At 35.5% G+C, this 11,475-nt stretch overlaps 1 protein-coding gene and 1 long non-coding RNA gene across 11 annotated transcripts in view; one reads left to right on the top strand and one right to left on the bottom strand.

The window, feature by feature from the left end:
• Nucleotides 1–11,475, top strand: part of LOC116074217 — a 53,421-nt gene that overhangs the window by 39,665 nt on the left and 2,281 nt on the right. The gene's annotated exons all lie outside the window — the stretch shown is intronic.
• Alkbh8 (alkB homolog 8, tRNA methyltransferase) overlaps nucleotides 1–11,475 on the bottom strand; it is a 48,450-nt gene that overhangs the window by 35,730 nt on the left and 1,245 nt on the right. For 6 of the 10 annotated variants that reach the window (XM_031346454.1, XM_031346450.1, XM_031346452.1 and 3 more), the window contains 5 exons: nucleotides 9,298–9,433; nucleotides 4,928–5,165; nucleotides 3,673–3,804; nucleotides 2,491–2,586; nucleotides 538–642 (listed from right to left, as the gene is read on the bottom strand). In XM_031346454.1, the coding sequence (XP_031202314.1) occupies nucleotides 538–642; nucleotides 2,491–2,586; nucleotides 3,673–3,804; nucleotides 4,928–5,165; nucleotides 9,298–9,426 (700 nt within the window). In that variant the 5' untranslated portion in view covers nucleotides 9,427–9,433. Of the gene's footprint in view, nucleotides 1–537; nucleotides 643–2,490; nucleotides 2,587–3,672; nucleotides 3,805–4,927; nucleotides 5,166–9,297; nucleotides 9,434–10,844; nucleotides 10,885–11,273; nucleotides 11,326–11,475 lie in introns of those variants that run through there. The other 4 variants (XM_031346455.1, XM_031346456.1, XM_031346457.1 and 1 more) reach the window with 4 other exon arrangements.

The raw sequence follows: 11,475 nt of genomic DNA, 5'->3' as shown, positions 1-11,475 counted from the left end.
TCTCCATAGCTACCGTTCCACAATACGTTATGCTCACAACCGTCCATAACTACCGTTCCACAATACATTACGCTCTCTTTGATCTCCATAGCTACCGTTATAATACGTTACGCTCACAACCGTCCATAACTACCTTTCCACAATACGTTACGCTCACAACCGTCCATAACTACAGTTCCACAATACGTTACGCTCACAACCGTCCATAGCTACCGTTCCACAATACATTACGCTCACAACCGTCCATAGCTACCGTTCCACAATACGTTACGCTCTCTTTGATCTCCATAGCTACCGTTCCACAATACGTTACGCTCACAACCGTCCATAACTACCGTTCCACAATACGTTACGCTCACAACCATCCATAACTACAGTTCCACAATACGTTATGCTCTCTTTGATCTCCAAGGGCACTAAAGACACACGTGATTCATGCGGGTAAAGCACTCACCTATATAAAAGAAAACAAATGATCTAAAAAGGAAACAAAACAGGTTTTTTTTTGGTTTTTGTTTTTTAAAAAGAAACACCTACCATGCCCAGGCTCATATTGATTTATGGTCAACTGGTCTGGTTTATGTTTAATATAACCTTCTTTCAACAACTTCTCCAAAATGCTACTGCAAATCTCAGGAAGACCTAAAGTTGGTAACCAGAAAAGCAAAACACACTCAAATATCCACATGTTTAATCAAGAATAAAAAACAGTAACACTATGATAGTGATAAAAGTTTTTAGTGTTATAAAACAACATTAATAAATAAACATGATAAAGATGATAAACAAACAAACAAGTAAAACCATAGGCAAAATAAATTAAATAGACTTGTAAGAATCTTTTAAAGTTATTACACAATTGACTCTAGGAAATAAAATGCACAAAATAGTAATTTTACTAATAATGTTGACACATTATAAAATAATAAAATTTAATACACATTGTATTGCTCTTATCCAAATTTAATAATTTCATATATACCTTACACCTCAGGCTGAGAGTAATTTTATATCTTATTTTTCATGTACTTGTGTCTTGACTGACCTATCACATGAGCTTAGACTCATGTGGACACTTTCCATTGGTAGCATCATGTCAGCTCCCAAACACCTTTAGATTTTAGAGAAATTTGAATTTTCAGATTAAGGAGGCTCAACCTGTAGATTTTATGTTAGAAATTAAATTGAATACTTTGTAGAGTTTTGAACATATTCCATTTACCTCAAAGATTTTAAATTATTACTTTAAAAAAAACCATACGTTTTCAAGTAAACTTTTATGAGGTCATAAATGTGATTTCACCATGTTTGAAAGCCTTAAATATGATCAAGATCATTAAAAATATATGTAGGATTGGAAAGATGGCTCAACCCACAAAGGACCTGTTGGATAAGACAGAAAAAAAGCAGGGCATGGTAACATATACCTGTAAAAACTAGGCAGAAACAGGCCAATCTCTAAGGTTCACTGGCCAACCAGATTGGTGTATTTGGTTAAGTTCAAGGCCAGTGATACCCTGTCTCAAGATAAGATGGACAGCTCCAAAAGAACAATACTGAAAGCTGTCCCCTTCTCAAAGACACCTGTACAAGCACACAAACAAATATACACACACATACACACATACAAATACATAAATAAATACATAAAATTGATTCTAATAAATGAAATCAATTTATATAGACCATTTAAAAAAATAAACCCAGTAAGAAATATGAAAAGAAAATTAGAAAAGAAATTACAAGTGGCCAACCTTATTACTAACTAGAAAACCATAAATTGAAAGGCTGTACAGAATATTGGAAAGGATGGAAGGGGAGAGTGTGTGAGAATATACTGACCCAGCTCTTTGAAAGTGTGTCTGTTAGATGAACCTAAGCTGTAAAGCAGCAGGTCTACTTTTTTGCAGTCCTGCTTAAGAAACTGTTACACAACATATGAAGAAGAAAGAACACACAAAGATACTCACTAAAGTGCTATTTGTGAGTGCTGAAAACTAGAAATAACCTGAATGCTTGAGGTAGGTAACTAGCCTGATACTCTTTAAAATGAAAACATGACTTAAGATCTCCAAGGCACAATATAGAGCAAAGGAGTATGTAAAAATTATATATTCTGTATATGGATGATGGAAGACTACTTTTAAGATATGAGGCTACTCATGTTCAACTATGTACTTGAATACATATATACTCTTTAATATGAACTCATTTCATTAAAAAAATAAGAATGTGTGCTAAACTGATAAGACTACCTACTTTTAAAGGGAAGGAGTAGAGAAGGAGGGTAGAAGTAAACAGGAAGTTTGACTTCATTAGATGTTTTAACTTTTACAACAAAACTAGTCCACTTAATAAATTAAAATGCCCTAAATTTAACCAGTTATCTCAAAAGTTTGCTGATGGATGACACCTCAACTAAAATAAACTTTTAATGTATCACATCTTTCTTTCTAAGCCAGCAATAACAGTATATTAATATGCACTTACCCCCAGGTAAGGGCTTATCTTTATCCACAGTGTTATTCTCATAGTGAAATTCATAACCAAAATGTTTTACTCTTCTGTGTTTTAAGGACCTTTGAACTGTATAAAGAAAATAAGCTCTTTGATAAAAAAATAACAGCAACCTCTCCTATTTCACTTAACATTCTAAGGAGTCATAGGTAAATAGCAACTTCTGTTAATTGCTTAATTATTATTTGAATAGCATAAGCCATTTTGCTTATATCATTTGTTTTGTTATGTTTAAAACACTTAAGAGTTTCACCTATTAACGGGACAGAAGTGTGCATATATAGTGCTACACATACGGTTGCTAATGATCTGGAAAGAGGCAGAGCAGCTCTCATAGTAACTTCATACTTATGGGATATCCTATACTACTGAGAACTTAGAGAAATCAGGGCAGAAAGGAGCTGTTGGGAGCCAGGCCAGTCTATGGCTTCTCAGAGGCCATGATGAAAGGAGAAAAGGAACATTTCCTCTGTGTCCTTGCTCCATGGCAGACCTGGCAAGGTTCAGTCTGGGGCTTGGGCCAGGGCCAGACTCAAAGTCTCAGTTTCTGGGAACCTGACTTTTCATTTCTCCTTTGAAGAAACAGTAGTTATCAGTCACAGGGTCACTGAGTACTTAGCATGTGGCACACATGAGATACCCTGTGTTTTGTGCAGCATTAGTTGATTAACTTTCTCCTGACTTTGTTCCATTGTCCCCCTATAAACTATATATGATGCTGTACTTCTTAATAAGCTTGTTTGACATAAAACATACTTGTGCAAGACCTCCTGACCTGAACATTCTTGTCTATAATTTCTGATCCCTGGTCAACCTCCTCAGGAACTTGTCACTAAGAACAACCTGCTGGTCCAAGTCAATGACCAAAGAAGGTTTCAAACAGTGGAAGGGCTGATAAAAGCTATTCCTCTGGGGCTTATAAAAGACTGGTCACTTTTAGAATGTTACTTAGAACTGGTCACTTTACAAATGTTATATATAACACTGTATTTAATAACTGTCAGTATAGTTTGCCTACTACTAGGTCCAAGCTGCTTCTAGTGACCTTAAGGGAATAGTAGAATGTCAGTAAACCTATAGTGTACAACAAAAGCAAGAGCAAAAAGAAGATAGTATCCAGCAATCCGATTTATGGACCATAGATTTTTTACTTACAATTCTGATTGCCTGTATCTCCTGTCCAATTAACACTTTCCAAAAGCATTTTCTCTTCCTCCTCAGAAATAATGTCTTCTACCACCAAAAGGCCTGGAGGTGAGGCTTGAAGTCCCATTTTTTCCCATTGTGCTACAGAAAAAAACAAAAAATTAGTCTTATGCAAAACTCCTCTATACAAAGAACTGTTCCCCAGAAGCATAGTCTGAAAGGCTCTTAATTGTCATTTCAGAAGTAAGAATGCTAAATAGTTCCCACAAAATGCGAAAAAAAAAAAAAAGAGAGAGACCAAATCAGTCGTACTACACATTATGCTCTCTTCAGCAAAGAATGGTGCGAAAGTCTTCTCTTTGTACATACAGAATTGAGTTGCTTTCTAAACATCATTCAAGGATAAGGCTCTTCATAATACTGACTGTATAAATTGTTATTTTTAAAAAGTCAAGGATAAGAATGGGAACAGAAACCAGATGATCATTTCACACAATTAGAAGGCTTTATGATATCTCTTCATGATAAAGGGTTTGATGAAACTAGAAAGTACTATACCCCAACATAATTAAGGCTATCTATACAGCAAACCTATATACAGAGAAAAAATGAATTATGTCCTTTAGTATCAGGACAGTAATGATAAAAAGGTATCGTCTTGAATAGTGGTTCAGTATAGTGGTTGAATTCCTAGCTAGAGCAGAAAAGAGGTATGCCCAGAGAAAGAAGTCATGTTATCCACATTTGTGTTCATAAACACTCCACCAGAAAACACTTAGACCCAATAAACTCTTTCAACAAAATAACAGAGTACAAGATCAACATCCAAAAATCAGCTTTTCTATAGCTAATAATGAAGTAGCAAAGAAAAGAATCAAAGGGAAGTTGTTTGTTGTTATTGTCTCTCCCCCCCCCAACAGGCAAATGAATAGAGTAGACAATTCTCAAAGAAATGGAAACAACTAAAAATCTCTGAATATTCAACATTCTTAGCCAACAGAAAAGTAAACATTAGAACTTTTGGGTGTGTACCCAGGAGTGGAAAAGCTACATCATATGGAAATTCCACTTCAAGTTGTTGTCCATATTCCCACTAATAGTGAATAAGGGCTCTTCTCTTCCCACATTAACCTTTGACCTCCACAGGCACAGCATGATCAAGCACACCAGCACACACCTCCCATACACAAAGAATAACTGAAAGAGACTGTAAGAAGAAAATTCACACAAAAAAGTAAGTTAGAAGAAGCTAACTTCAAAGTACCTTTTTCAACAAAATTCAAGTACAGAAAGATCTTCTGCCCCAAATCATCAATGATTTCTTTTCCATTGAGGGTAGAATAGGCTTTCTTGGATTCTTCAATAGTTTGGAATATTACAAATGCATATGGCTTATTAGGTGGCATGAGGAGAGCTTCCACAGATCCACATTTCTCTAAAGTCAAAAGCAGTTGTTTCCTACTCACACCATTACCCAGACCACCATTGGCAACAACCAGGCTCTTAAAAAAAAAAAAAAAAAAAAAAAAAAAAAAAAAAAGTAAGTAATAAGCAATGGGAATAATAGATATAACCTATTTATTTGGAAGTTAAAATGAAATTACATTATTTCAGAAAAATGTAACTAAAAATAGTTTCTTATTTCCTTGTACATAAAAATAGTTATTTGGTCTATTAGCTTCATACAAAGTATAAAAACTAACTTATTAAATATTTGGGGAAATGTATTCCTATGCTATAAACATTTATTTTTAAATACTTCTATTGTTGATATATTTATTTCTTCATAACCAGAAATATAAGTTAAAGGATAAATTCCTGTTCAGAAATCCAAATCAGCATAATGGAAAGAAAGCAAAGAAGAATACATAGAGAACCATGCAGCCAGCACTCACCTTGATACTTTTTGCCAGAGAATGAATGCCTTACATTCCTTTACTCATTTAATCATATTTAGAATAATTTTTAAAACAGAGTAAACTTATTTGTATAATATGAGCCCCACTTTATAGAGCAGGACACTACTCAGCAAAAAGCTGAGTTAAGTGAGTGACTAAGGAGCTAGGTTTAAATATTGTTGCTGTTAGTCTTCTGGAACTCAAACTTTGAATATAGCCATTATGGCATGTTTACCAAAAAGATAAAGCTAAGAAATTGAGTCAAAAAATTAATTCCAGGTTCATAAAACATGAAAAGATTTCTGCTGAAGGAAATTAGTTGAGTCAAAAATAATTTAATCAAATTTCAAGTAATTTTCTTTCCTTAATAAGTTGCAAGCTGTTGAAGACTGCTCTAGTCAAGGGATTTGGAGTGAAAGAGGGAATCCTCTTATCTTTAATTTGATGTTCATGGTATAGTACTCTTATAGTTACTGTACTTATGTTAAAGTATGACAATGTAATTTATCACCTATTATTTCTAAATCTTATTTGTATACGTGTGAAAGCATGTGCATGTGTGTGTGTGTGTGTGTGTGTGTATGTGTGTGTGTCTGTGTCTGTGTGTGTCTGTGTGTAGGAGTACATGTGCCACAGTACCCATGTATTGTGAAGAAATTATGTAGGCTGTCCTGGAACTAGCTCTGTTGATCAGGCTGATCTCAAAGTCACAGAGATCCATCTGCTTCTGGCCACAGAGTGCTTGGATAAAAGGCGTGCACCACCACTCCCCAGCTGGGATGGTGTACTCTTATCAATTTCATTATTTATACCAAGTGTTGAAAATGTTCTTAAAAAGAGTATTTCAAGGGTATACAGGTCATATAAGTTTCTCAGTTTGATTTAACATGCTTTTAAAATGTGAAAAACATTCTTAGCCCACAAGATACATTTGTTCTCAGTATAACAGTTTACTAACTCCTTGAATTGTACTTAGCTCAAAATTAGTAAAATTAATTTGATTACATAAAATGAGGATATCTATAACCTTCCTTGAAGACAGTGTAATAGAATTGCCAGTAAACTGGACAATAAAAAAGATAAAACTCTCTTCTATAGAGTCTAGCCAAATACATTTTATACACAAGTATAAGGATATACTTATATCATAATCAATTCATTGCTACAGTACTACATTGAACAGCATAAAATTTATTCTCAGATTGCTTTACCATGGACCTTATTCAGTAAGGTATTTTCAAAACATGCCATAACAATTTGGTTATATATGACAACTATGACAAAAGAATCTCAATTCTTTCCCTAAAACTGAGTAAGAGACACTAAAGGATACAAAGTACCTTTTTCTATTCTCTGTACATTCTCTGTACATGTTCTATTCTCATACAACATGATGGAGAATACCAGTATACTGGCTTTTTTGAATCAACTTAACTCAATGTAGAGACATTAGAGAGGAAGGAGCCTTGGTTGAGGAAATGCTTTCATAAGATCCAGCTCTAAGGCATTTTCAAAACTAGTGATCAGTGGGGGAAGGCCGAGTCTACTGTGAGTGAGGCTATCACTGGTCTGGTGGTCCTGGGTTCTACAGGAAAGCAGGCAGAGCAAGTATGGGGAATCAATCCAAAAACCAGCAGCAATCATAGCCTCTGTATTAGCCTCTGTCTCTAGGATTCCTCCCAGTTTGAGTTCCTGTCCTGAATCCCTTCAGTGATGTACATGGCTGTGGAAAGGTAAGCTAAAAACTTCTCCTTTCCAGCTTGCTTTTTGGCCGCGGTGTTTTGTTGCAGCAATAGAAACCCTAACTAATACAGATTGGTACCAGAAGTTGTGACAGACCTCACCATGTTTTGGGGAGGATTGTGGAAGAACAGAAGCCAATATTACATCATGCCTTTTTTTGCTACGATGGACTGTAGTTTCTAAATTGTGATTAAAAATAATAATTTCTTTCTTCCTTATTGTGCCACATATTCTGTTGTAGTAATAATAAAAGTAACTACTATAGTACTCAACTCAACTTCCTTTCCCAGGAAAAAGCAGGCTAAGTTGACTTATCCAATCATACCTTGGTGTCTCCAGTGATCGGAGGCTACTTAGAAGTCATTAGTCACTTTATTAATAAATAAAATACAAATACATTTACCCCTGAGAGTCCAAATGTTTCAGGTATGCTATACTATGCCCAGCTTAGAAATAAAGCCCAGGTCAAAAGTAATGCTCATATCTAAGTAAGGAAAGAAGTGAGGAGTTAAACTAAGCTATAATTTAAAGCCCGAGAAACCTTACAGTAGCTCATATCATCTTACTTAATTACTGCCAGCAGACATTGAAAAGGTTTTATAAATAAGGACTAATGAAAATATTTTGTATTATATAATCTAAATACTTTGTAACATAGAAAAGGGAAGAAAAGAGAAAGATTATATTAGGATATAAAAGATCTACCTTCAAGTTTCTATTCAATCCCTAACTGGTTTATAATAGAGGAAATTAACCTCTCAAAGATAGTTTTCCAATCTAGCTCATATACTTTTAAAAAGAACTAAACATAATAATGAATGTTGAATTTGTATTATCAACTATAAAGACTTGTACAATATTATTACTAATATGTACCAGCAACATGCTCTAGTTCAGTGGTTCTCAACCTGCGAGTCACAACCACTAAAAACACACATACTTCTGATGGTATTAGGAAATAAGATACTGTTCAATAACAAAATTATATGCATGAAGCAGCAAAGAAAATAAATTTATGGTTAGGGATTCCTAAGACCTTGGAAATATGTATTTTTTAATGGTTGTGACCTACAGATTGAGAACCACTACTCTAGTTCAACTTCCACTAGCAAAAGGAATTCAAACTACAGACTACGCTACCATATAAGTAGAAAACTAGCACATCATGCCACAATGTATATTTAATAGGGACACAACACACCACTGAACAATTACAGCTTTGAGCTATACTTTACAATATTAACATAATACCCATGGTAGAGGCTAACCCTTGACCCTAAAAATGATACTCTGTCATGCTTACAGACAGGAGCTTAGTATAATTATCTTCTGAAGTGCTTCATCTAGCAGCTAATGGAAACAAATGTAGAGAAGCATGGCCTAACATTAGACAGAGTTCAGGGAACCTTATGGAAAAGTTCGGGAAAGGACTGAGGATCAAGGATAACACAAGAAGATCTACAGAGCCAACTAACCTAGGCACATGGGGGCTCAGAGACTAAACCACCAACCAAAGAGCATGCATGGGCTAGATGTAGGCCCCCTTTACATAGGTAGCAGATGTGAAGCTTGATCTTCATGTGGGGCTCCTAAAAACTGGAGCCAGGGCTGTCTCTGACTCTGTTGCCTGCCCTTGGGTCCCTTCCCTTAGCTAGGCTGCCTTTTCTGGCCTCAGTGGGAGAGGACGTGCCTAGTCCTATTGCAACTTGATGTGTCTAAGTGGGTTGGTACCCATAGGGGCGGGGAGCTGTCCTTTTCTGAGGAAAAAGGGAGTGGGGAGGAACAGGGATGTAATAATGGTACTGGGCAGCAGGGGGAGGGCTGTGACTGGGATGTAAAGTAAATAAATTAATGGAAAAAGAAAGAAAAAAACCCATAATACATTAACATATTGATTCAAATGATAACACATTCAAATGATAATAACAATTTAATAATAAATGATAATAACAGTTTAAGCCACATTCAAATGATAATAACAATTTAAGGTCACCTGAGTGGGATAAGATACTGCCTGGATGCCTTCATGTTTCAGCAACACATGCCTGGCTTTACTCTGTTTCCTTAAGAATTTCTTCTCCATTTTAGTGAGTTTCAAAGCACCTTTATTATTGATATTCATAGTAATACTGTAAGAAAAATGTATAAAAACTATAAGTCTTAAAAGTCTTGAAGGAACAATTATTATTCATATATTCTATAATTTATAAAAATTTCTGTGTTATGTAAAAAAAAAACAAAAACAAAAACAAAACCCCATACTTTCCTTTCCAAATATCTAGGAAATGGAAAACAAATGAAAATGTTAAAATACTTCAGAACTTAACACAATTCATAACAATTCATCTGTTAGCTTAAGTTCTCCATCATGATGTAAACTCTGGGAAAGTAGGAATGCCAGCATATAGTATGTGCCCAGGAAATACATGGAAAGAATGAGTGAATGGTAACTGAGCATGTATGCCTATGAGAGCCTCAGTGCTCTAACCATACAAGTATAACATAGCACATGGCTTTGTGGGAACTTGTGAGATGAGCAAAACAAGCACACACCAAACAATGAAAAATTATTACATATCTCCATATAATTAACTGCTAATACAAACACAAAAACAATGTTAATGGAAAAGTTTGTAAAACTTCAAATTAGAAGGACCAAAACAACATAGTCTTTAAAAAAGAAGATATTCATCAGTGAGACAATAAAAAAAAAAGGAAAAACGATAATGTCCAACAACAATAGTAAAATACAGACATAATTTGAGGTGTTTTCCCTTCTATATTGTTGTTGTTCTGTTTTGAAAGAGGGTCCCATGTATCTCCCAAGCTGGTCTCCAAATTGTGACAAGGCAGAGGATGACCTTGCATTTCTGATATTCCTGCCCTCTACCTCTGAAGTGGGTACATACCCACATGTCCAGTATATGCTTATGTTTTGTTTATTCAAGCAGTTTCTCACTATGTAGGCCTAGGTGACCTCAGACTCACAATGTTAATACTGCCTCAACCTTTGTATGCTAGGAATACAAATGTATACCATCATGTCCAGCTGGCATTAGATTTTTTGAGCAGCAAACGTTTACTGACTCTCTAGAATAAAGCTGCATACTTCAAAGTTAACAAATAAAATAAAGAAATAAAATTATGTTTCAAAACAATTAAGGCACAGTCAAAACTCTAGTAGTAGTAGTAGTTTGAATTTAAGGACAATAGAAAAATGGCATTAGTTCAGTTTCTTAACACACATGTTAGGAGGTACAATCAGTAAGGCAGGTTAATTGTAAATCATGGTAGGACACTGCATAATGAGAAGACCTGAAATAATCCACCCATAGCAAGCAGAAATGTTAACCTAGTTTCCACTTGGAGGCATAGTAGGAAAAGAAAGGAGAGGGTGAGGATGAGAACAAAGTTCCCACAGGACCAATAGGCCTTGGTTGATTACTCAGATGTGAAGAAGAGGAATCTGGTAAGTGCATAGCTGCTTGGATGCACGTGACATATGACAGGAGTAAGGTCACTATTAAATAGAATACTAGCCATGGCAGTTGTTCGGTTGCCTCCAATCTGAGCAAATTCTCTGTTGGTAAGAAGAAAACACAGAAATAAAGGCTCTGCTACTAGTAAACTCTCAATATATTTTGTTGGATAGTACCCCAAGTACCAAGTGTACTGTGTCCATGTCTGAGTTAGAAAGCAGAACTGTGGCTAGAGAGATGACTCAGTGGTTATAAGTACTAGCTGCTCTTCCAGAGGACCTGGGTTCAAGTTCTAGCACCCACATAGTAGCTCAAACCACCCACAACTCCAGTTCCAAATCTCACTCCTTCCTCTGGCATGTAGGTGGTATACAGATACACATGCAAGCGATACATGTCTTTCGAATTTATAAGCTATCCAAATTACATTATCTATTTTAAAAGAAAGCAGAGTTTAGAAAAAAAGTTGAGGGGCAGTGGCGGTACACACCTTTAATCCCAGCACTTGGGAGGAAGAGGCAGGCAGATTTCTGAGTTCAAGGCCAGCCTGGTCTACAGAGTGAGTTCCAGGACAGCCAGTGATACACAGAGAAACCCTGTCTTGAAAAACAAACAAACAAAAAAAGACTTAGAAAAAAATTACCCCGTTTCTGAGTTACACACTCTATTTTTTTTTTTTTTTTTTTTTTTTT

The sequence above is a fragment of the Mastomys coucha genome, unplaced genomic scaffold, assembly GCF_008632895.1.
Source record: "Mastomys coucha isolate ucsf_1 unplaced genomic scaffold, UCSF_Mcou_1 pScaffold24, whole genome shotgun sequence".
Lineage (NCBI taxonomy): Eukaryota > Metazoa > Chordata > Mammalia > Rodentia > Muridae > Mastomys > Mastomys coucha.
Note: the sequence above shows the minus strand (reverse complement) of the source record. Positions and strands in the feature narration are given on the sequence as shown.